The 26940-nt window shown below is 36.9% G+C and overlaps 2 protein-coding genes across 5 annotated transcripts in view; one reads left to right on the forward strand and one right to left on the reverse strand.

The window, feature by feature from the left end:
• Positions 1 to 26940, reverse strand: part of ublcp1 (ubiquitin-like domain containing CTD phosphatase 1) — a 76821-nt gene that overhangs the window by 21625 nt on the left and 28256 nt on the right. The window contains exons 1-2 of one of the 4 annotated variants that reach the window (XM_067424502.1): positions 5254 to 5337; positions 1792 to 1832 (exon numbers count right to left, since the gene is read on the reverse strand). In XM_067424502.1, coding sequence (XP_067280603.1) covers positions 1792 to 1832; positions 5254 to 5274 — 62 coding nt within the window. In that variant the 5' untranslated portion in view covers positions 5275 to 5337. Of the gene's footprint in view, positions 1 to 1791; positions 1833 to 2239; positions 2356 to 5253; positions 5338 to 26940 lie in introns of those variants that run through there. The other 3 variants (XM_067424501.1, XM_067424503.1, XM_067424504.1) reach the window with 3 other exon arrangements.
• rars1 (arginyl-tRNA synthetase 1) overlaps positions 5295 to 26940 on the forward strand; it is a 34775-nt gene continuing 13129 nt past the window's right edge. The window contains exons 1-11 of the mRNA XM_067424500.1: positions 5295 to 5432; positions 6070 to 6207; positions 15476 to 15664; positions 16037 to 16145; positions 16230 to 16330; positions 16426 to 16547; positions 16899 to 17019; positions 18935 to 19064; positions 22496 to 22600; positions 24545 to 24723; positions 25145 to 25254. Of these exons, the coding sequence (XP_067280601.1) occupies positions 5388 to 5432; positions 6070 to 6207; positions 15476 to 15664; positions 16037 to 16145; positions 16230 to 16330; positions 16426 to 16547; positions 16899 to 17019; positions 18935 to 19064; positions 22496 to 22600; positions 24545 to 24723; positions 25145 to 25254 (1349 nt within the window). The 5' untranslated portion in view covers positions 5295 to 5387. The remainder of the gene's footprint in view (positions 5433 to 6069; positions 6208 to 15475; positions 15665 to 16036; positions 16146 to 16229; positions 16331 to 16425; positions 16548 to 16898; positions 17020 to 18934; positions 19065 to 22495; positions 22601 to 24544; positions 24724 to 25144; positions 25255 to 26940) is intronic.

A 26940-nucleotide genomic window follows, 5' to 3' on the forward strand; every position in this document is an offset into this window, starting at 1 on the left:
CAACATTATCTTCATAACTTCTTACAAAATAAAACAGTTATCCCTCAGAAAAATGAACTTTCCTCTCGTCAACATAATAGCCTGGTGTAAGTCACGTCATGTAAGGACACACGCTGAAAAGTAAATCGGGTCAGGTTGTTTACATGGTGAAATTCATAACCCATATGGAAGAGATTCAAGCTGTGCTGCTTTTGCTGGTTACGTATTGGTTTACTAAAGGGGTAATTAACAAACCGGCGGAAGACCACTAGCGTATTCTGAAAGCTTGTAAAGCTAGATTTTAAATGACAATGTGTTATTATCAGCTATTACAGACATTGACCGTGAGATGGCTGAGACGAACGCGCGCTATCAGACAGAAAAAACAAGACTGATATTTACTGAATGCAAAACGAACCTCGCAAACGACTTTCAAAAATGAGCTCAACCAATCAGCATGTTCAGTCCAAGTCCCACCCTTGAAAGTTCCTGTACTACCTCACGAGCAGGGCTGTTTTAAGGGGGAAATATTTACCTGAATTTCATTTAGACCTTAGTTCCTCCGGTCGAAAACACACGGATGCTGCGTTCCAGTTTGTTTTTATGCCCTTCACTCTAAAAGCGTCTTTTGGTGTCTCCATGGTTTCTACTAAATAAAACTGGAAATCGAGGGTAACGTGGTATGATGTCATTGATAGATGACGCACGGACATGATCTATGTACTGGTTTAAATCTAAAAAACCTTGGAATATTTTGAATAAAGTACACAAGTCAACAAAACATTGTTCTAGTGTTTTTGTGTGTGTGTGGAATGTTTAAATCTAAAAAATCTTACATATTGTACCTTTAACTAACTATTAACCACGACTTTTATCTCAAACCACCCTAATTACTGTTAGGACTCCTAATTAAGTTTAGGTACTGGGTGAGATTAAGGGATGTAGAATAAGGTCATGCAGAATAAGGAATTAATATGTGCTTAATAAGTACTAATAAACAGTCAATATGTTAGTGATATGCATGTTAATAAGCAACTAGTTAATATTGAGAATTGAACCCGAACCTAAAGTGTTACAAGTGCTAAACAGTGTTGAGGTCACTATGTGATGATGGTGAATACTGAGTCTGTGGAGCTCCTGGTGAACAGTTTTGGTAGAAGCAGGATAGTCGAGGTGTGCATTTCATTCCACAGCGAGTTGGACAGCTGTGGTTTTATGTTTTTTTGGATACAATCCACATCGACAGAGGCTGCATCCGAAATCGCATACATCCCTACTATATAGTATGCAAAAAGCAGTATGTGACAAAAGAAGCATGTCCAAATTCACAGTACTCATAAATACTCTTATGCAAAAGTACCAGGATTATCTAATTTTTCCAGCGAGATTTATACGATGGACACTTTACTATCTCATGAGGCCATGGGAGAAGATTTGTGAATGGAAGTGAAGCGACCGAACTGACGCTTGTAGGTCACACGATAATGACAACATGGCGAATGAAGTACGTCCAGATTACATTCATACTGTTTGCACTTTGCAGACACCCCCTGGAAACCATAGCTCTCAATACACCACAAAGACTTTCTGTCCTGGTCACAGACACGTCAGCGAGACTTGCACCAACAATTTGTCCTCTTTTGAACCTTGGCTATGCCTCCCATATGTGGATAGCAATATTTTATATGCAGCTGTGCTACTGCTCAGTCACGTCAACCTTCACACTCTGCCCTTCCTGAACCAGGCCACTCATATTTAGGTGTGAAACTGGCAGGTGTTTCAGTTTCATTGTCCAACCCCTGGAGATGTTACCTTGGCAACGCTACACCAACATCAGCAACAGAAGATTCCCACTGCTCAATACACAAGACAAATGGGTCAGGTGCAACATCACTGTAAAAAATTGCAAATAACAACAATACAATCTAAGAAAATACAAGCTACGCCTATGTCATGATGATCACAGTGCATATTACATCTCTATAAGTCTTCCTGAAAAAAGTGTTACTAACTAGTTAATGCGTTTGTTTTGCAATTCTAGACCTCAAAGACCTCGATGAAGGGATGGGTGGATCTGGCATATTGCTTTAGTCAACAAGCATGGATTAGCTTCATTAGCTGTTAACTCATTAAGTTATTTAGCATGTAAAGCTTTAATGAGATCTGATCATCGTAATCACGCCATTAACTTCTAAATGAAATGAATCCAAAACATCTATATTAAACAGTCAACAACAATAGGCAAAGGTTTCTCACGTACATACGCTCCAGTTCATTCAAAGCTCACTCAGTAGTGCAGGCACCGCTAGATTTGCTTTGTTCTTCTTCTCAGTCTCTCTGCTTATGACGGCCTAGCTGCTGCGCCTACTGCCACCTGCTGTTAAAAAGTAGATTGAACACTATTTTTTGCTTTCTCTAATAACTTGACTCTTCTTTTTTATTTTATTTAAATTGAAATTATTTGTATTTGGCGTTTGGGTGTTAAATATACAATCTGTCGAATAAATAAATTTCGGGGAGTTTTGTGTGTGTGTAAAGTTCGACTCCGCAAAACGGTTCTTTCAATTGATTTAAAGGAACCGATTAAAACGCGACTCGATTGGTTTGCTTGCAACGGTCGGTGCCAGTGCACCACACTTTTTAAAGTATTTCAGTTCCCCATTCATTTGTATGAACATGTATTCCAAAATTGCATACATTTTAGTATTTTGAGAGCGCGTAGCTGACGCGATTCTCTGATTGGTGAAGATTTTTCTGCAGAATCATGGGTAATGTAGTTTCTCACCCCGATTAGTAGTACAAGCTGATGGCTTCAACAAAAGCATACACCATCGATTAACAACTTTAACAACCATCACAGTAGATCTTTCTTTAAAGATTTGTAAGCTATAGTTAAAATATGTCTCCATAGAGGAATTGATTTTATTATGATTGCTTGACATACACATATTCAAAAGACAAAAAATGACTGTTGGGTTATTTTTGATGTCCATAAAAGTGCATCTATCCATCAAAAAACTGCTCCACACGGCTTCGGAGGGTTAATAAAGGCCTTCTAAAGCGAATCGAAGCATTTGTGTAAGAAAAATATCCATATTTAAAACTTTATAGTAAATTATCTAGATTCTGGCGAATTGCCTTCCGTATTAAACAACTACAACTCACTTTTTAAAGGACCCAACAGTCACTGCCATTATAAAGCTTGGAAGAGCCAGGACATTTTTAATACAATAACTTCAATTTTATTCATCTGAAAGAAGAATGTCATATACACCTAGGATGATTTTAGGGTGAATAAATCATAGAATAAATTTTATTTTTGGGTGAACCCTTTAAAGATTTGAAGAAGATCATTCAAAAATTGGGAGGGTTCTTAAAGGTACACTGTGTAAATGTTAGCGACATCTAGTGGTGATGTTGCGAATTGCAACCACTTACCGCACACCCCTTCCTTTCAAAGCACATAGGCTGCATTTACACTGCAGGTCTTGATGCACAATTCCGATTTGGTGACTATATCCGATTTTTTTGACGACCCGCTTACATCATCTTTTCAAGAGCGACCCGTGTCCAATATTTGCATGTACACTGTACACTGGCAAAACAGCCCAAGATGTTCTTAACCGGTGAAAGGAAGTAAAACAGCGCGATATGCAATGGACGCAGACAAAATGATTGCACAATGTTTTGCTGTCTGCACTGTTCCACACATCTTTAAAGGTCGGCAAAACATTTCTCTCTTAAGGCGGAGAAAAAGAGGAGAGCCCTTGATGGGGTTGCCAGGTTTTCACAACTAAACCCGCCCAATTGCAACTCAAAACTGTGGTAAAGTAGCCCAATTCCGCATGAAAACCGCTGACTTGGCAACGCTGGATCGCAGTTTGTGTCCACCTGAGTTGACGTCATTCGCCTCCGTCCTTTTTTCAATGACGTACGACTCGCATTTACTGGGGAATATCCGATTTGACCGCTTACATGGCAGACGCTAATGCACGCATCCGAATCATATCGTATTTATTACCACATATGAGTGAGGCCTGAATCCGATCTGAGGATATCGGAATTCATGTGTTTTTTTAATGCTTACACGTTCACGTCATATCCGATCTGAGCCACATGAGAGGAAAAAAGCGGAATTGGGTCACTTGAACCATGCAGTGTAAATAGGGCCATAGAGGAGCTACAGTGGCCGACACAGGACAAATGTGTCTTCTAAGACAGCAGAGAGTAGCTAGCGCTCTGTAGAGAATTTTGTCCGCTTAGGGCCACTGTAGAAACATGGTGGAGCAAAATGGTGACTTCACTTTAAGGGGACCTGTGGTGTATGTAGATAGAAAGAAATGGGTAATTTTAAAGTGATACTCCACCGCCTTTTCATATTAAACTGTTATTCCCTTGACTAAGACAAGTTAATACATAGGCTACCTCTCACTTCAGTCCGTCCTCCATACACACGACAGAATCACTAGCTTCATTCAAAAGACAGGTAAAAACTCATCTCTTCCATGAGCACTTAATCTTATCATAAAAAAAAAAAAAACTCTTCCTCCTCTATTTCCCTTTTCTTCTTCCCTTTTCTGGTTTTTGCTACTCTGAGTAGTATACAAATCATATTTAGGGCATGTTTTGTGTTTTCTTTGCCTCTTCTTGACGTATCGCTTCCTGTACTCCTGAGTTGTAAGTCGCTTTGGATAAAGTGTCTGCTAAATGCATAAATGTAAATGTTTATACTCCACTTAAAGCAGTTATATATTATATAGCATTTTTGTCAATCCAGCCTCATAAATACTACACACTGCACCTTTAAATAATCTTCATTTATGTGTAAAGTAATTGGCCAACATTACAATATTGTTAACCAAAAATCCACTATCACTATTAAAAGAAAAAGACACATATTTTATAATTTTATAATCAAAGTCAGCAGGTTATTCCAAACTTAATCAAACTAAAGGTCATCCCAGATTTTTTTTTTGTTGTTGTTGAAAATTTGCACAAATAAAATAAATGTTCCAACGACTCTGTTTCAAAAACGGTGCACTCATTACAATTCAGATTAAATATGTGTTTCAGGAACTAATTACAGGGATAAATATCAATATTGTTGTCATTAAACTGAACCTCTATGGATAAATTAATGGGATTTTTAACTTCCGGAACACGATGGCTGCACTCATATGGAACCACGAATAAAAAAGGGACCACGAATCGTTTAGACCAGTTTTATGAATCCGTTCCAACCATAGACCGTAAAAAAAATAGGATCCAACTCACACGAATGACTTGTTCACCCATCGCCGGGTAAGCGGAAGTGACGCGCTGGAGCCGGTGAACGCGGTTGTTCACGTTGGAGGAGTGTACATTTTTAAAGATTTTGTGGCTGTTTGTACCTCACTTCATCCGAAAAAATGGGTGATTCCGTTGCCGAGCACACGTCCCGACTTCAGCGACAGGTCAGCTTCGCAATAACACGATAAAAGTTTTGTTCATTTAAAAGTTATGTTCATGTTTCCATGTGTTTCTCGTGTTCTGACGTAAGAGACTGAAACACGCATGCAGGTCTGACAGTCGCTGGTAACTGCACATTCAGCTCTGTTGGCATGTCATACATTCTAGTCTAACTGTTAACAGTTAGCTGTTTCATTCAAGTATGAAGATAATGAAGATAATAAATCATGTCATACTGTACTGAGGGTGCCTTACTATCTACTGAGCTGCAGACCTAGGCTGTGTTGAGGGTTATTGTACGTTGCCATTACATTAACAAAAAAAATATGCGCATCATTAAACTGTCCATAGCTAATGCTTAAATGCAAATAAGTATGCTCGGTAATGTGGTATATTTTCGTTTCTTTCTTTGAACAGAAAGCCTATAGGGAAGTAATCACAATCCATGTAAAAGTGAAACTAAAATCGAATTGTGTAGCATAATAAACAATACTAGTGACATCACGTGTCCCAACGTTAATTCCACAATCAGTTGGCACTTGCACAAGTTCTCCTTTATGACTGAGATATGTGGTATCTGATGTGTATGCTCTTTGTCCCTTGCCTACATGAGATTTTCTGTGGTTTCGATTTGCCATACAGGAAAGAGAAATCAAGTTTCTCCAAGACGAAATCGAGAGGCTGAGAGATCCACAGCAGCTGAAGTTCACATCTTCACAACTGGATGAGCTGCGCGAGGAGAATTCCCGTCTGAAGTACCGCCTTAACATCCTGAAAACAGTAAGTGTGATGTGCTTTTCCTTTAAATTAGATTATTGTAATCATTGTAGTGCAGCAGTTTGACCTTCGCTGCAAATGTTCACGGCATGGTCTGGGCAATTACATACATTTCACAGATTAAACCATGTGTCAGCTTAGTTTATGTACTAACGTAATAATAAAATCCAATAATTTTGACATTTTATTGTAAAATTGGGCTATTTGCTGAAATTTCTAGTTCAGTCCAATAAAAATGTTTTATAAAACTTGTATTCGCAAAGCTTACAATAACAGGATTACAAAATAATTTTTTTTTAATCAGTGTCTGTCAATATTTTATTGTGCAGGCTGATTTCCCTTTTATCACATTTATATAATATTTATATATTTTCCTTCATCTTAAGGTACATTTTAAATGAAATATAATAAAAAGCAAAAATATGTATTTTCATATGCATTTTGATAGTTCATGTTAGACATTCTACTAACAAAGTAACCCACGTTTATTTCTAATTTACTTACATCTATTTTACCCCAAATGTTACAATTGTTATATTCTGCCATTTATAGGTTATCAACTGTAACGGTCAAAATGATCAGTTTTATCGGTATCAGGCACATTTTTAATCTATGCATTCATATAAAAATTGACCTTGATATCAACATTATGCTCTTTTTTTTTGTCTAGAGATAAAATGTTGTGATTGTGAAGGCCACGACGCAACATTCACAAATCGCTTTCTCCATGACATGTTTGTTACATTGCTTGAATATCAATTAAAATTATAAATCAAGTAAACATTTTTATTTAAATGGGGATTTGATGAAACAATTTGGCAGTGCTGTTATTGTTAACCAAAAGGGATTCGAAATTATGTTACACTTGCCTATTAATAATCATAAAACTATTATTAATAGAATAATAATAGCAATCATTATTTATACATTTCAGTGCACCATATAATGCATTTCATGATCTCATGGATGATTGTAACCACAGTTATAATACATTATAACAATTAACTTTTAAGCTAAATAGAATTATGCTAAAAAAATAAAAAATAATTAAAGCTGCGAGCAGCGATGACGGGCCCAAGCCGGTGGCACCACCACCCCAGTGGCTTCAGGCAAATTGTGCAAGACAGGCAATATGCATTTAAACAGGAGAGTATTTTAAAATTGCTCAAATATGCCACATTTACCGCAGCATCTGGTGCCGCTATGACCACAAGCCACACCCATGATGTAATTTAAATATAGATGAATTCTAATGTAATATGATATAATAGGTAATTTTCAAATATGTGCAAAGTTATCTTTTGCAGCTCAAAATTTTGTAAGTCCAGAAGGCCAGTATTTAATTCATGGTCTTTTTATTGTATTAACACAATTGTTAAACGAATTATATAAAACTATATTGTTAGTGCCCTACAAATGAAAATGGATTCACCACATTAACTGCAGCAGTTGGTGCTGCTATGACTACGAACCACAACAGTCACATCTATGAGATCAATTCAATTTAATGAATCAGTTTCATGTCAGATGATGTCACATCAATTTTAAATGAGCGCAGAATACCGTCCGAATGGTGATATTGTATTACTTTATTATAAAATTTACTTAGACTGACTGGGTAAACCCAGCCTGATCTGCCAGCGATTTGACTTCGCCCTGCAACACAGTCTAAAAACCTGTACATTCATTTCTACTGCTTCTGTTACACTTTTGCGGGAACAAATCACAGACTAACTTATTCACCTGGCACACTATTGGCGAGTTTAGTAGTCTGTTTAGTTGACTATCCAATTGCATACAGAGTCATTCAAATAATGCTCATTGATCAATCTTAAATTGAGCTTGGTCTGGTGATACCCAGACAACTTATAAACTAGAAAATCATGTGAAATTTACTTTTTAAATCAATTTGATTTTTATCAGTAAATAATTAATTTTAAGACATGTGTCTTTTCAAAAACAGAATGACCTTCTGTAAAGCCCATGTATAGAAAACACGCGCACGCGCACGCGCACGCGCACACACACACACACACACACACACAATTTCAAGCATGCTAAGTCTCAAAAACGCCCAAAAAAATAATTAAAATGACACTTTGCCATAGCAACAGTTTATAAAATATCAGGAATCCATTCGTATGTCTATATCTGTCATGTTTTCACATTATACTGATGAAGTTTGAAGTAAATCGGGTGAAAGTAAGACAGTGATTTATTTATTTTTCAAAAAGTGACACATCCTGCTGCCAGTTGGTGGCGCTATAACTTTGACTGAATATTGGAATGTAGATGTCTTCAGGCCAGGACTCTTGTCAAACATGTGAAGTTTGAGGCAGATCGGACATTGTATGCCTGAGGTACAACAAATTCCTGTGTCATGGCGAAACATCAACATTTGTGAGGCCACCACAGACACACCCTTCAGGGAAAACTCAAGATCTTCCCAATTTAACACAACAAAGGCCTTTAGATTAGACTGTGCAAATACGATGTTGATATGATTAAATCTCTAGGAGGAGTTTGTTAAAATACAACGTCTGGCAATGGCAAAAACTGCACCAATTTACCAAAGAAAATTCAAAATATCTTACTTCCTGTTGGTTTTTCAGATTTGGCGCCTTGGGTCTTTTTTGTAGGTATTGGGCTGCTGAATGCGTCTACTGAATTTTCATACTCATACATGAAACGTAGCGCGAATGATGCTTAATTTAAATTTTGTAGGTGGCGCTATCGAACCATTTTGCCACACCTAATTCTGAAACCCATATCAGATGTATGTTTTCACCACTTCTGATGCGTGTGCAAAGTTTCATGAGTTTTCATGTGTGTTTAGGCCATCAAAAATGTAATTCATTTGGGAAAAGAAAAATTATGGTTTTAGCAATTACAATAAGGTCCTCACACCTTAAGCCCTAAATATCTGAGTTCCTGTTCGTCGGAGCTAATGACTGTAAATTAGAAAGTTGTTTGGCTCAAAGAGAACAATATATATACAGAGTTTGGTGACTGAAGATAAAACTAACCCCCCCACTTTTGACAAAAGATTGCATTACTTTTGTTAAAAGATGGCGCTACTGAGCTCCTCCACCATGCCCGTTTTTAAGTCTTTGCCCATATCTACTGGACAGCATGTCTGATGTGTGTGTTGAGTTTCATGTAATTTGAAGCATTTTAAGAGTCTCAAAAGCAGCGAAAAAGAATGTTATAGTTTGATGTGTTGCCGAAGAAAATTCAAAATATCTCACTTCCTGTTGGTTTTTCAGATTTGGCGCCTTGGGTCTTTTTTGTAGGTATTGGGCTGCTGAATGCGTCTACTGAATTTTCATACTCATACATGAAAGGTAGCGCGAATGATGCTTAATTTAAATTTTGTAGGTGGCGCTATCGAACCATTTTGCCACACCTAATTCTGAAACCCATATCAGATGTATGTTTTCACCACTTCTGATGCGTGTGCAAAGTTTCATGAGTTTTCATGCGTGTTTAGGCCCTCAAAAATGTAATTAATTTGGGAGAAGAAAAATGATGGTTTTAGCAATTACAATAAGGTCCTCACACCTTAAGCCTTAAATATCTGAGTTCCTGTTCGTCGGAGCTAATGACTGTAAATTAGAAAGTTGTTCGGCTCAAAGAGAACAATATATATACTGAGTTTGGTGACTGAAGATAAAACTAACCCCCCCACTTTTGACAAAAGATTGCATTACTTTTGTTAAAAGATGGCGCTACTGAGCTCCTCCACCATGCCCGTTTTTAAGTCTTTGCCCATATCTACTGGACAGCATGTCTGATTTGTGTGTTGAGTTTCATGTAATTTGAAGCATTTTAAGAATCTCAAAAGGAGCGAAAAAGAATGTTATAGTTTGATGTGTTGCCGTGGCAACAGTATATACAATATCAGGAAGTGCTTACCAGCTTTATATCTGCTATGTTTTGACATTATACTGATGAAGTTTGAAGTAAATCGGGTAAAAATAAGATGGTGATTTCAAAGCATTTTGAAAGTGACACACTTCCTGCTGCCAGTTGGTGGCGCTATAACTTTGACTCACAAAAGTCATATCCATGTGATCAGCCTCTTACAACGAACACACTGCTGAAGTTTCATCAAAATGAATTAATGAATGCAGAAGTTATAACACACTTCCTGTTTCCCTTTTCTCGCCATAAATTCGTCTCCTCGCCACAGCCTAACCGTTTGAGATATCAAAAAGTTGCTCGCAATTTAGCATCCTCAGTGTCTTGACTTCATGCTGACCGAGTTTGGTGCTGATCGGGTGAATCGTCTAGGAGGAGTATCGCAAATTCCAGAGCTTGCGTTTTCCGAACAACCCATAATAGCCCACTTCCTGTTGGGCTGACACATAACTTAGAGCACGAAAGTTGTTCGGCCCCATGAGCTCTATATGTGTACCGAGTTTCATACATGTGCGTGCAAGTGTGTTTGATTTATAGACCATGTTTTCAGACCCCACTTTAGGGGGCGCTGTCGAGCCCCCCTGCCACGCCCAGGTACCAGCCTCAGCCCGGCCCTGATGGCCGCAGATTCCGATGTGTGTGCAAAGTTTCAAGAGTTTTCGAGCATGATAAGGGCCCCGAAAGTGCCCGAATAGTCGAAAAAGCTAAATTGTCCTTAGAAGAACAATAGGGCTCTGCGCCCTTTCAGGGCTTGGGCCCTAAAAACAAAAAAAAATTGAAAATTAAAGCTGCGAGCAGCGATGACGGGCCCAAGCCGGGGGCACCGCCACCCCGGTGGCATCAGCTTAACTGTGCACAGCAGGCCAATAGGCATTTAATATGGGAAAAATAAATAATGGGACTTTGTCTAAGTCATTTGAATTCACCTCATTAACTGCAGCAACTGGTGCTGCTATGACCAGGAACCACAACAGTCACATCTCTGAGATCAATTACATTTTATTCATTAATTTTATGTCAGATGATGTCAAATGTCAATTTCAAAATGAGTGCAGAATACTGTCCAAATGCTGAAGTTGTATTATCCTTACACTTCTCTTAAAAATAAATTAAGCCAAATCACAGAGACCGTAACAATGATTATAATATCAGTGTCAGGTAAGAGTAATATGCGTGCATATAATTTATGGAAGTTTATTATAAACAGCCACTTTTATAAGATCATGTGAAATTATTATTTTTTATCCATTTAAATTCTATCAATAAATAATCAGTTTAAAGAGGTGTCATACGTGATCTTTGCAAACACAGCACATGACCTTCTTTAAAGCCCATGTTATAGAAAACAATTAAAAGTATTAGAATATCACTTTCAATTATGTGCAAATGTATTTTTTGCAGCTCAAATTTTGTAAGTTTAGAAGACCAGTATTTAATTAAAGATATAATATATGTTTTAGTTTTTTACTTATTTTTCACAATAAAGTGATAGATATTTGTGATAGCCTATATGAAATTGTTAAATTATTAAAAAACAAGAGACAAGGTGACACACACAGAGTGAGAGAGACCCCCTCCAGACACACACACACACACACACACACACACACACACACACACACACACACACACACACACACACACACACACAGAGAGTGATCCTGGGGGGGGGTAACTAATTATATAAAACAATATTCTCAATGCCCTACAAATAAACTGGTTTTATACATTTATTTTTTTATTCAAACCCAGAATATGTTTAATCCTTTAATGCAGGCAAAAGCACAACATTGAGAGGTAATTTAGACAGAAGAGTGGCTCACACACACACACACACACTGTAGAAATCAGTGACACGTGTCCCCATGAGTCTGTGTGCATTCAGGTTGAAGTCCCCACCAGGCTAGAAAAAATAACACACACACACACACACACACACGCACACACACACACACACACACACACACACACACACACACACACACACACACACACACACACACACACACACACACACACACACACACAGTAGTAATGCTGAAGTATGCTGCAGGCAACCCTTATAAGCTCAGCCCACCCCCCCTCCCCCCTCCCCCTCCCAACACACACACACACACACACACACACACACACACACACACACACACACACACACTCACACTCACACTCATGTCTGGTTCACTATCTTTTTGGGGACTCGGCATAGACATAATGGTTTTTATGCTGTACAAACCATATATTCTGTCCTCCTACACTGCCCCTACCCATCACAGGAAACTTTCTGCATTTTCAAAGTAACTCATTCTGTCTGATTTATAAGCTTTTCTACCCATTGGGAAGTCCCCATGAGTCTGTGTGCATTCAGGTTTAAGTCCCCACCAGGCTAGAAAATCATTCACACACACACACACACACACAGAGGCAAGGTTTTTTGCTTGAAAACTTATACAATATTGCCCTCTACTGGTCATTTAAGTGAGAGCATAAGTGTTGAAAAAAAAAAAAAACACCCAGTGTGATATAGAGAATAACCAGCAGGTGGGAGTATAGCCTTATTTATGAACCAGGCATGTGTGTGCTTCTTTTGTCTTTTTTAGGCTTATGCTAAGGGAAAACCGTTTGAGATATCCAATAACCGTTCGCATTTTAGCATCTTCTGTATATTTACTTCATGTTGTCCGAGTTTGGAGGAGATTGAATGAATCGCTTTTGATGAGAAGGTAAAAACTCAGAGCTCGCTTTTCACTTTTTCTCATTTTCAAACCAGATTATCTGACTTCCTGTTGGTCAGAGCTAATGACTGTAAATTAGAAAGCTGTCCAGCTCGAAAATTACAATATATATACCGAGTTTGGTGACTGTAGATAAAACTAACCCCCCGCTTTGGACAAAAGATGGCGCTACTGAGCCCCTCTACCACGCCCGTTTCTGAATCTTTGCTTGCATCTTCTGGACAGCATGTCTGATGTGTGTGTTGAGTTTCATGCAATTTCAAGCATGCTAAGTGTCTCAAAAACACATAAAAAGATTATTAGACTTTGACGCGTTGCCATGACAACAGTATATTTTAAGAACCAGGAATCCATTCAAAAGTCTATATCTGCCATGTTTTGACATTATACTGATGAAGTTTGAAGTAAATCGGGTGAAAATAAGATGGGGATTTAAAGCAATTTTGAAAGTGACACACTTCCTGCTGCCAGTTGGTGGCGCTATAACTTTGACTCACAAAAGTCATATCCATGTGATCGGCCTCTTACAACAAACACACAGCTGAAGTTTCATCAAAATCTATTAATGTATGCAGAAGTTATAATACACTTCCTGTTTCCTTTTTCTCGCCATAAATTCGTCTCTTCGCCACGGCCAAACCGTTTGAGATATCAAAAAGTTGCTCGCAATTTGGCATCCTCAGTGTCTTGACTTCATGCTGACTGAGTTTGGTGCTGATCGGGTGAATCGTCTAGGAGGAGTATCGCAAATTCCACAGCATGCGTTTTCCGAACAACCCATAATAGCTCACTTCCTGTTTGGCTGACGCATAACTTAGAGCACGAAAGTTGTTCGGCCCGATGAGCTCTATATGTGTACCGAGTTTCATACATGTACGTGCAAGTGTGTTTGATTTATAGACCACGTTTTCAGAGCCCACTTTAGGGGGCGCTGTCGAGCCCCCCTGCCACGCCCGGGTACCAGCCTCAGCCCGGCCCTGATGGCCGCGCATTCTGATGCGTGTGCAAAGTTTCAAGAGTTTTCGAGCATGGGAAGGGCCCCAAAAATGCCCAAATAGTCGCGTAAAAAAATAATAAATAATAATAACAAAAAAAAAAAAAAAAAAAAAAAATAATCCTTAGAAGAACAATAGGGCTCTGCGCCCTTTCAGGGCTTGGGCCCTAATAAAATAAAAGCAAATTCAAAGTATGATAAAATACTATAATATGCTACGTTCGCACTGTCTGTTTTTAGGATTGACAACCGCAGTTACTTACTTGTGGTCAGAATTATTGGCACCCCTGGTAATTATGATCAAAGATGGCTGTAAAAATCATTTGCATTGTTTTTTCTTTAGATCATTAAAGGTAGACTGGGTAAACCCAGCCTGATCTGCCGGCGATTTGATTTTGCCCTGCATCTCAGTCTAGAAACCTGTACATTCATTTCTACTGCTTCTGTTACACTTTTGCAGGAACCAATCACAGATTGGTTTATCCACCTGGCACGCTGTTGGTGGGTTTAACACGATGACAGATAGAGAAACGATGCGTCATTGTCTGCTGATCACACCTCTTGTGGTCTGATTGGTTGAAGGACTATCCAATTGCGTACAGAGTCATTTGAATAATGCCAGCTGATCACGCCCCTTGTGCAGTAGAAAATACAGAGCAGACTCCCCAGACCAATGTTCAATATTAAATTGAGCTTGGTCTGGTGATAGCAAGACAACATTAAAGGTGCACTATGTAAAGTTTTTTTCAGTACAAAATCCAAAAAACACCAGGCCAGTGGTATATATTTTGTTCAGTTGAGTTCTTACAGTATCCCTAATGTTTCCAACTATTTGTAAATTGTGAGAAAATTGCTATTTTAACCAAGGACCCGAGGTGTATCAGGGAGTCGCCTGTCGATTGTCTTATATCTGCGTTACCCTCAGTTTCCTCGTTAACCTCAGTTTTATTTTGCAGAAACGCTTTACTCTTACTCCAGTGTGCAACAAGTGTCACAGCAGCTGCTGAGTGAACGCACAGAGTAACGTCATAACACCATTTTAAACACACTTAAATGTATCTTATATGATAAACAGAACTGCATTACCTCATTCCTGCTGCTCGCGGGTTGTGTGTTTTGCGTTCATCTCATTAACAATCGTTCCAGGGGCCTTGCTTAGCTCCTTCAACATTTGCTCCTGCTCTGCGTCATACTACAGTAACGTTAATAATCGCATCCATGAACATGATTTCTGTCCAAGTCCTATCCCGATGTCCCAAGATTCTGCCCTCAAAATTGGTGTCATTAAACTGCGCCTTTGTTTTGAATAGGCGGCCTCTAGCAGAAGGAAAAGTTACTTACACCTTTCATTTAAGAAAAACAAATATCTAATTGAAAGTAGGGGGTAAATCACATTATGAAATAAATGCTTTTCTCCAAAACAAGTTTGCCACAATTATTGAATTTACAGGTGTGAGACTGGTTATAGAATGTGGTTGTCACTCCCATAAATAAACGAACAGTGTGTCACTCATATACAGGACTGATTATGTTATATGATATAACCACATTGTTATTGTGTGAACGTGGCCATGGTATATACTAAAATAATTTCAGTCCAGTAATTAAATCCGTGTTTCCTCAGAGTTTACAGGAGGAGATGAGCCAAAACGGCAAGACGATGTTCAACATCAACCAGCTTTTGCAGCAGATCTTTGGGGAGGCCATCAATATCGCCTACCCTGACCTAGAGAATCCACCACTTGCGGTCACCCCCAACCAGCAGGCCAAGTTTGGCGATTATCAGTGTAACAGTGCCATGGCGATGTCTCAGGTCCGTTTCCTTTATGTCAGGGCTGTCCAATCCTGCTCCTGGAGGACCACTGTCCTGCAGAGTTTAGCTCTAATCCCAGTTAAACACACCTGAACCAGTTAATCAAGGTTCTTAAGACATACTAGAAACATCCAGGCAGGTGTGTTGAGGCAAGTTGGAGCTAAACTCTGCAGGACAGTGGCCCTCCAGGAACGACTTTGGACCCCTGCTTTATATGATGTCCAAATTTTCATATTTGGGTTACCTGTTCCGGTGCTCCCCTTTATGTTTTTTCAAACCTTCCGTCGAAAGGAAAAGTTTAGAAAAATGCTGATGTGACTTGTTTCTTTTGTCCAGTTGTATGGAGTTATTTTTGTATATGTATGTTTTAAGATGATGAAAGCTAAAGGACAGAAGGTCAGCCCCAGGGAGATAGCAGAGAAGATTGTCCAAAACATTCCCAACAATGAGTTAATTGAGAGAACAGAAATCGCAGGACCAGGTTTGTTCAGAACACCAGTTTCACCAAGATCCCCCATCATTTTAAATATTTATTATAAATAATGAAGTACATTTTGCATTGTAGGGTTTATCAACGTTCATCTCAAGAGAATGTTTGTCTCTAAACTTCTCTCAAACCTGCTTGTGAATGGAGTTCAGCCTCCACCACTGGAAAAGAAAAAGAAGGTAGGAGTTTCGCTTTAGTGATGAAATGCATGAGAACACAGTTCTATAAAGCAGTGTGTTATGAAGTGTTCTTTATGCTTATTGGTGTTTTTCAGGTCATTGTGGACTTCTCCTCACCTAACATTGCCAAAGAGATGCATGTCGGCCACCTGCGCTCCACCATTATTGGAGACAGCATGTGTCGACTCTTTGAGTTCCTGGGTTATGAAGTGCTAAGGTTGGTGTGTATTAGTTGTGAATTTAAATAAAATTTAAATCTCTGTTGTAGAGGTCGACCAGTTGTTCGATACCAATAACCAATTGCTGGAATATTCTTACGAACTTCTTAGAATTTACCTTCAGAACATTCTTAACAAGAACATTCTAGTAAACATTCTCAAGTAGATTTTCAGTAATCTGGCCCCAGTTCCAATATGATTTTGCAATCCTTTCTTCCCCTTATAAAAATATAAGTCTTTGTGAAAAGTGAAAATGCTATTCTTTTATATAATTTGTGTCGGTCAGCATAAAAGTGTGTTTAATAGTGTTTGAGTGCATCTGTTTCATCCTTTCGTCCTCTATCTGTCAGGTTGAATCATGTTGGAGACTGGGGGACACAGTTTGGGATGCTCATTGCTCATTTGCAAGACAAGTTCCCAAATTATCTCAGTGTTTCCCCGCCTATTGGTGACCTTCAGGCTTTCTACAAAGTGAGTACATGTTATAGACAACCTGAAGGGATGTGCTTAAAATTGATTATCGATTGATTATTATATATGAGATCATGCATACAACTAAATGAACAATCTCTTAAATATTTTCTAATTTCACTGAGCATTTTCATTTAGCTTCATGGACATTTTTATTAAACAGACCTTTTGTTCATTAAAAAGGCTTATTATGCTAGTGTAGGCTCATTCTTTAAATGTAAGCAGCTAATTTAGACATGCGTAAAATGGGTGCCGGTGTGATGAGATGTACATGCTCGGCTAGATTCGCCTCAAAGTCGTGTATCTTCGGAAGCGGAGCTGTGCGAAAATTTCCAGAAAAAGCTGTTCATGCCGCCAAGCAAAATGGGTTCATCAATGATGTCATTTTTGCCACACACACACCTTTGCACTCGTGCGGTATAAACCAAGCTTAACATTACAACTTTATGTCAACTAGCAGTCATTAGAGTATTAGTAGACTGTCTGCTTAAAGGGTTAGTTCACCCAAAAATGAAAATTCTGTCATATACTTACCCTAATGTCGTTTGACACCCTTAAGGCCTCCGTTCATCTTTGGAACACAAATTATGATATTTTTGTTGAAATCCAATGGCTCAGACAGGCCTTCATTGACACAGACGAGAATAGTTGTTGTGCGCAAAAAAAACTAAATATCGACTTATATAGTGATGGGCCGATTTCAAATGGTTATGAATCAGCAAATTGATTCATGATCCGACCCATCACTATATTAGTCTTTATTTAGTTTTTTTTGCAAACAAAAACTATTCTTGTCGCTTCATAAAATTATTGTAGGACCACTGTAGTGAGATGGGCTTTGTAATGACGTCTTGAGTGCCTTTTATGGACCTTGAGAGAGGAAATGACATTGGTGTCAATGAAGGCCAGTCTGAGCCATTTGGATTTTAACAAAAAAACTTCTTACGGGTGTCGAACTACATTAGGTTAAGTATTTATTGATAGAATTTTCATTTTTTTTGTGTGAACTAACCCTTTCATATCTGCTAGCACTTTATTTTGAGGCTCCCCAACAGACATTCTATTGACTTGGCTTATGTCAACTTATTCAACTAAACCTAGCCCTTCTAACCTAACAGTCAACTAAAACTCTAATTAGAGTTGGAGATGCAAAGTGACAAAGGTATGTGTAAAGTGGACTGTCAAAAAGTGTAACCATAAAAGGCATTTATTGTACAGTCAGTTAATTATTAATTACTTGTTTGTGTAAGCTTAGCTGCTGCATAAATAATAGCTACTATGCCTTTACTATATGTTTAGTAAATCATCAACTAGTGGAGTGTTAATGCTCAACTGCATCCATTACGGACCCTTAAAATAAAGTTTTAACCAATAACTCTCCTATAATTTCCTGTTCCTTCTATACAGGCTCTGTCATAGAAATAGTGTCAAAATTCACAAAAAATGCCAACAAACTGCACGAATCAGCTGTTTTCTGCAGGTCTGTCCGAACACTTTGTGCACAGTTTCTTTGTTGTGATGCATTTGATGCTTTTCTCATTGCTTGCAGAGCCATTTTGCTTACTCAACAGAATGTTTGGTTGCTAAACTTCTGTTACACAGTGGAGAGAAAAAATGAACGTGAAATTTGACAACCTTTACTCTTTTTTTAATTTTTTTTAAATTATAGGACACTATACCGATTGCGGAGTAGCTTGCTTTAACTTCTAATCTGTGGTTTTATTGTTTCCATTTCATGCCTGCAAAAATTAAGTGGTTCAAGTAGTTTTTTTATGGCACCCTGTAATATTCAGTCTTTTGACAGAAGGCTTTGACAGAATTTTGGTTTCACAAGTGGTAAGAGCTTTGATCCTGTGCAGCTGAATATTTTACCTTTCAAAGCTGTTCAACACGTTTCTTCTCTCATCTCTATCAGGAGTCTAAGAAGCGTTTTGATGAGGATGAAGAGTTTAAGAAGAGGGCCTACCAGTGTGTGGTTAAACTCCAGAGCAAAGACCCAGACTTCATCAAAGGCTGGAACCTGATCTGTGACGTTTCCCGAAACGGTACACATGACACACACCAAGAATGTCATTCTCATTTTATCAAGTATTGAATAGATTAAAACCTTTTCACATTCATGCTGCTACAAACCTCCACAGACAGCACGTGCCCTCTAGAGGCATTTACTGTTAAATTATTCTCTGAAACAACAGCCTGCCACAGTGTGGAGAGAATATCAGCAATAATGGCAATAAGTAGTAGTTTGCCTAGCTTCATATATCTAAGGAAAATGTGAATTGTTCATTGGTAAAGAAGCAGAATAAAACATCAAAGATCAAACGACTACATTACCATTATTATTTTTTTCTTTAGCAAGAAATTAATATTTTTTATTAATCAGGGATATATTATATATTATTCAAAAGAGACATTAAATATGTTTATAATGTACAAAAGATTTTCATTTTAAATAAAATGATGATGAATTGAGAAATTAACTTTCTCTCGAAGCCTTTGATATATGAAGTTTATCGTGATATAAGAATATCCTGTACATTTCAGAGCTGAAAACTTCCTTGTTAGTAAAAGAAAAGCTTTCATAGACAACAGGCCCAGAAAACGCTCAATCTCAAAATGTGCCTCACCTTGACCTCGTCATATGCTGAAATGACGCCTGTTTTAACTAAAAAAATATAAAAGTTGCAGAGAAAAGGAGAACAAATGTGTAAAGGAATACCACAGAATAAAAGGGTTAGCTCACCCAAAAATTTAATTGATGTCATTAATGACTCACCCTAATGTCGTTCCACACCCGTAAGACCTCCGTTCATCTTCAGAACACAGTTTAAGATATTTTATATTTAGTCTGACAGTGTATCTGTATGCACACTATACTGTCCATGTCCAGAAAGGGAATAAAAACATCATCAAAGTAGTCCATATGTGACATCAGTTAGTTAGTTAGAATCTCTTGAAGCATCAAAAATACATTTTGGTCCAAAAATAACAAAAATTATTCAGCATTGTCTTCTCTTCCGCGTTTGTTTTCAAACCTCAAATAAAGATTCAAATGGTCATGAATCAGCGGATTGATTAATGATACTTTGATGATGTTTTATTCCCTTTCTGGACATGGACAGTATAGTGTACATACACTTAGATACGCTCTCGGACTAAATATAAAATATCTTAAACTGTGTTCTGAAGATGAACGGAGGTTTTACGGGTGTGGAACGACATTAGGGTGAGTCGTTAATGACATACATTTCAGTCTTGGGTGAACGAAACCCTTTAAGTCTAAATGACAGATCAAGCATTTACATGATACATCTCAGACATAAAAAGCTTTTATAGTAACGACAATGCAGACTTATATGCTAGGTTTTGTATTAAAAATATTTTTTATTTATAGCATTCACTATTTAGAAATATATTAATAATTGCAAATATTTATATTAATATATGTAAAAAAAAGTTTGAATTTATTTCACATTTAATTAAAGTATACACTTTATTTATTTTAAATTTTTTATTGGGTAAAAATATTTTCTTCTCAAAGTAGTATTCATACACACATCTACTCAGACGGCCTTCCCTAAAATTCCACCAATGGGATTAAAGCCTAGAAGTGCAGATGGAAATTTAGTCAGTATCAATATCACTTTTTACATCACCAGGGTTAAGTAATATTTGGTAACACTTTAGAATAATGGTCATTAATAGGTAGTGCAGGATGTAATGCTGGAAAAATGAGTAGTACTACATTAACACTTCAGCTACTACTACTAACTAATATGGAAACAAGCTTAAATAATCAGTATGTAATATCAAATTTAGGACTAATATAATTCCTTATTAGGTTATCAATAAATACTGAATGAGCCTCATTAAGAACTAATTATGGCAAATCAATTAATTACCAATTAATTACTAATTATCATGTCTGAGACATAATCGATCTTCTCTTTTATTGTGAATATAGTAATAAAATTCATCACTAATACACAGTTACCTAAACACTGTGCAGAAAGTACTATTGATCTAGACCAAAAGCATCTTTTTCACTTGAAAGTAATGGTTCAGATCACAAGTAGTTCTTGAAAAGTGTTATTTAAAGCCCTATTCGTAAGGTAATTGTTTCTCATGTGGACGTCCTTAAAAATAAATGTGCATGCCACCTCAGTGATATAACTCGTACATTCGGAGGGCAATTTATTCATGGTGGAGGAGCGTGCTTTGTGATCCTGTGATCGGTGAGCACTGCTTACGTGGTCAGTCTAATGATCATCTGCTGTAAAAATATATATTTGGAATAATAAGAGCAAAATCATATTTAATGTAATAATAGAACATTATTAATTATTTAAATTTCCTGTTTAAAAAAAGAAAGATGTAATTTAATTTTTTTGAAAATGAGCGGAAATAAGTTAATACAATGCGGCAAATTGAACCTATATAACGTTAATTACTGCCGTAATAACACCTCGTTTCAAAAGTTTTTTCTTTCTCTTTTGAGAGATGATGAAATATTATTCTTGTAAATACTTTCCAGCATTTCAGTAATACAATTGTAGACTATAGCTTTAAAATGCATCCGAATTACAGTGAAACGCAATGATACGGTGCTCCGCAGGGGTCAAAAAGGATATAAACAGTTCATTTTGAAGCTCTCTTCTTGTAAACTCAGCGATGTGCATTCAGATGGCAATTAAATCACCACACGACCTTGGTGTTTGTCAAAAAACAGTAGGTAATTCGGAATTTGGAATGAAAATACCTTACGACCCCACGAGAAACAATTACCGTCTGAATAGGGCTTAATACTGTATAAGGACAGTAGAGGTCAGTGTATAACTACATCTTAGTAGTAAGTTAACATAAGCATAGACTCTCAGTTTATACCAGTAAAAAAAAAAAGAAGAAAAAAAATGCTGCCGACAATGAGTCATCATTTACCCGCATTACTTACAGACAGAAAATTAGGATATGTAGGGATTATGTGTTTTTCTGAAGTAGTGATACTTATGTTACAAATATTGTAATTCATTTAAGAATTTTCATGTCCGGTATAGTATCATTTAAATGCATTTTAAATGCTTTTCATTTAGACTTAATTCTACAGTACATTCCTCACACATTTGTTCTCATTTTCCCTGCAATATGTATATTTATTGCAGAGGACTTTTTTTTAGTTAAAACAAGTTTGAACATTTTAAACCTGAAGGGCACAGATGCCCTTCACCACCATCCGGCGACAGCAGCTCCAGACTCTGATGTGACAGCATCTACCTTTACCCCTTAATCAAACCTCGTTCCCCCACTGAGGCTTGTCTAATGAAGGTCAATTAGTGTTTTTTTTCTTTTTTCTTTCTGCTGATGCTGTCCAATCAGGCTTTGCTAAATCAGGAAAGTGCTGCATTTGATTTCCCTGTGGTGTGACTGTTGTAATTAAACCGTCTTGTTCCTTCCTCTTCTGTCCACTTTGCTGATGCAGAGTTTCAAAAGATTTACAACTGCCTGGAAATTCGCATAGAGGAGAGAGGAGAGTCCTACTACCAGGACATGATGACAGCCGTGGTGAAAGAGTTCGAGGGAAAAGGTACAGATGGTCTATTGTCTTAGGCACTAATAGTAAATTGTTATTATTATTTTAAAATGTGTTGTTTGCTTGCTTTGCAAAATGATATCATAGTCTATTGACATTGAATAAATATTAATACGTTGCTTTATTTCCTGTGTGTATGTATTTCTAATTGAGTAATGATGTGTTGGTGCGAAATATTTAAGGATTAAAAGTTAATTTTTGGAATTTTTTTAGGGACACATAATATTGATGGGCTCAAAATTAAAGGGATACTCCACCGCTTTTTCATATTAAATTATGTTATTCCTTTAACTAAGATGAGTTGATGCATACCTCTCTCGTCTGAGTGCATGCACTTAATCGCTCTGACGCGCGGTGACATTCTGATAGCACTATTCACTATGGTACCAAACAGAGATCAAGTTGGAAGCGACCAAACACCTCCACATTTTCCCTATTTAAATACAGTTACATGAATAGTTGAACGATCAAGTATGATGACATAAAATAAAATGTGGCGATTTTATAAGTGGTTTAAAAAGGAGTTATAATAATGTACATAATCTATAATGTATGGCGGAATAGCACTTCTGAGAGTACTTCGACTCGGCAGAGTAAAAAGTCCCGGCTGAAAAATCCTCCCTCACATTTCCCCTTCCCTATCTCATTTCCGCCAATAGGAGGAGAGGTTTTTTTACTGTGCTGAGTCGAAGTACTCTCAGAAGTGCTATTCCGCCATACATTATAGTTATCCTTTTAAACCCGCTTAGAAAAGTGTCACTTATTTTATGTCATCATACTTGATTGTTCAACTATTCGTGTAACTGTATTTAAATAGGGATAACGTGGAAGTGTTTGGTCGCTTCTAACTTGATCTCTGTTTGGTTCCATAGTGAATGAACTGGGCTAAGTGGGCTAAGCTAAATGCTATCAGAATATCACCGCGCGTCAGAGCGATTACGTGCACGCACTCAGACGAGAGAGGGATGTATCAAATCATCTTAGTTAAGGGAATAACATAGTTTAATATGAAAAAGCGGTGGCGTATCCCTTTAACACACATGGATCTGGAGCCACAAAACCCCTATTTTGAATGGGAAGTGCATGCATTTTTTTGCATCGATAATTTTTACAAAAATATTTTGTTGTTCAGATAAACAGACTCCAGTTCCAGATTGCAATTCTGTTTTCACTTCTAAGAAAGAAAGTGTGTGTGCATTTTTATTTTGTATTATTCTTATTTTAATTGCATTTAATTTTTAAAATAATTTTATTAATCAATAAATAAAAAATTTGTTTATTTATTTTTAGTTTATTGATATTTATTTTGCTTGATTTATTTTTTTGTATCAATGTTTGTTTTATTTATTATTTTTATTTGATTAACATTTATTTAGTTATTTTGCTTTTGTTAATATTGGTTAATATTAAATTATTTTTTTTGTTCATTTTATTTGTATCGTTTGTTTTATTTTAAATTTATTTAATATTTATTTTCATTTTTTTGTGCGTGTTTGTTTATTTTTAATTGCTTATTGTTTATTTTAATGTTTTATGTACAGCAGATCAGATCAAAAATAATTGACAACTGAACAGTCCCAGTTATCCTTGCAAACAAGGTTTACATTGACACCATAAGTTAAAGATTGAATATAACGTTGGGCAGGCAAGGTTGATATGTAACTTTAATCCACTAGTGTCGTGATTCAGCGGCTGTACTTCCAAAAAGGTGTTTAATGTTAAGAGTGCAACACAATTTGTTTTTGTTTTTACAAACCAAGTCTTTTCTGTGCCAGTCGTCAATAATTGATTGAGCCAGAACATTCCTTTAAAAAAGCATTGCACGTCTAATCGCACATGTCCAGTGGGGGGCAGTGTTGCTCTAAGATTGATTTTAGCCCCTAGCTCTACTACACATCCAAAGTCACATTCCCCACCGATCCTCTTCTCTCTCTTCAGGGCTAGTGGAGTTGGACGAGGGCAGGAAGATAGTTTTTGCTCCGGGCCAGTCTATTCCCCTGACGATTGTCAAATCGGATGGAGGTTATACTTACGATACCTCCGATCTGGCTGCCATCAAAAATCGTCTGTTTGACGAGAAAGCCGACATCATCATCTACGTGACCGACAGCGGCCAGGTGTGTAGGTGTAGGATGTAATGGTGTAATGTGTGGTGGAGAGCGTTAGGGAAATCTTGAACGGCACAAACCTTCCCAAAGTTATCCGAGGACACATGCAGCATGGGTCGAGGGCGCTGGGTACACCTCAGAATTCAAACTTCTGCATGTTTATAAATGTGTGCAATAGATTCCTCACCTACTCAAATATTAATGCGGTCTAGGTCAGAAACGCGGTCTGCTCGCATCTATCAACACTGCTAGTTTACATTTCTGCTTTGTTTAGATAGGAAAGATGCTTTCTTTGGATAAAATTGAATTAATGATTCATCAGGAGGATCTTGATTTAAACATTGTAGAACATATTTGTATTGATGGTCATATAACTAAATGTTCTGTGTGTGTTTTTCTTGTTCTTGGCATTAACTGCGATGTACGACAGGCAATGCACTTCCAGGTGGTCTTTGCTGCTGCTCAGTTGATAGGCTGGTATGATCCCAAGGTCACACGGGTAGAACATGCTGGTTTTGGCGTTGTGCTCGGGGAGGACAAGTAAGTGCATTGATTAGCATGGAAGTCACCTTTTGCCAGCATCATGTTTCCACCAGGATGACTCATAGTTCTGCAACAACTAGAAACGAATAAAACTAATAAAGAAATATAGTCAACAGATTTCTTTGTTGATTAGTTGAGTCTTTGTGGGTGGCCACAATGAACCCATGACATGACCTTAAAGTAGTTTAAATGCATTTCTGTGAAAAACAAAACATTTTGAATTCTTTTATTAAGCAAGATCACAATAAATTTATCGAAAGTGACAGTAAAGATGTTTATAATGTTACAAAAGATTTCTATTTCAAATAAGCACTGTTCTATCCATTCATGTAAAAAATCATGTATCAAAAATGTATCAGTTTTCCACAAAAATATTAATGTTTTTGGTAACACTTTAGTAATAGTGAACACATTCACTATTAACTATGACTTTTTCCCTCAATAAACTGCTAATTTACTGCTTATTAATAGATAGTAGTTGTTAAAGGGTTAGTTCACCTAAAAAGGAATATTCTGTCATTAATGACAGAACCCTAATGTCGTTCGACACCCGTAAGGCCTCTGTTCATCTTCGGAACACAAATGAAGATTTTTTTTGTTGAAATCCGATGGCTCAGAAAGGCCTTCATTGACACCAGTCATTTCCTCTCCCATAAAGGCACTAAAGACGTCTTATGGGTGCGAAGGACATTAGGGTAAGGAAATAATGACAGCATTTTCATTTTTGGGTGAACTAACCCTTTAAAGGTGCACTATGTAAAAAAAATCAGTTAAGTATACAAAACCCACCAGGCCAGTGTTATATATTTTGTTCAGTTGAGTTCTTACAATATCCCAAATGTTTCCAACTATTTGTAAACCATGAGAACCCTAAAATAAAGTTTTACCATGTTTTCAACTGATAATAATCAGAAATGTTTTTTGAGCAGCAAATCGGCATATTAGATTGATTTCTGAAGGATCATGTGACACTGAAGACTGGACTAGTGATGCTGAAAATTCAGCTTTACCATCACAAGAATAAATTACATTTTATATTTTATATATATATATATATATATATATATATATATATATATATATATATATATATATATATATATATATATATATATATATATAAATTAACATTAGACTTTTTTCATAGACATTAAAGATCTTACCAACCCTATTTTGTTTAATAATAATTGTATATAATGCTTTTAAAAGTTGTATCTCAAAGCACTTTACAATAATTAAAATATATTGAATAGGGAAAAACTTTAAAAGACATGTAAAAACAGAATAATCACGTATAAGCTAGCCTGAAAAGAGTTTTAATAAAAACTTAAAAAAGATTTATAGACACTAAAAGATTCTGCATGTCTAATCTCAGTGGGAAGAGAGTTCCAAATATTCCATTTATTCTTCTAAATATTCTTGTAATGCAATTTTTCAAAACAACAGCAAGTGTAATTAAATGTCACTGTCAGTGCGAAACTTTGAATACTTGGTTACATGGAGCGTAGAATAAATGGAATGAATTCATTTTGATTAAAGCAATGTTTGCTGTTCAGTGTCAGATTTGATGAAATGCAAATAATAGTATTTTTATATGAACGATAACTGGATTACTGCAAGATTAATGAAAAATAATAACACTTCAGTGTTCAGTGGAGATAATGTGTATGCGAACATTGGTTG

The sequence above is a fragment of the Pseudorasbora parva genome, chromosome 18 (genome assembly GCF_024679245.1).
Source record: "Pseudorasbora parva isolate DD20220531a chromosome 18, ASM2467924v1, whole genome shotgun sequence".
Lineage (NCBI taxonomy): Eukaryota > Metazoa > Chordata > Actinopteri > Cypriniformes > Gobionidae > Pseudorasbora > Pseudorasbora parva.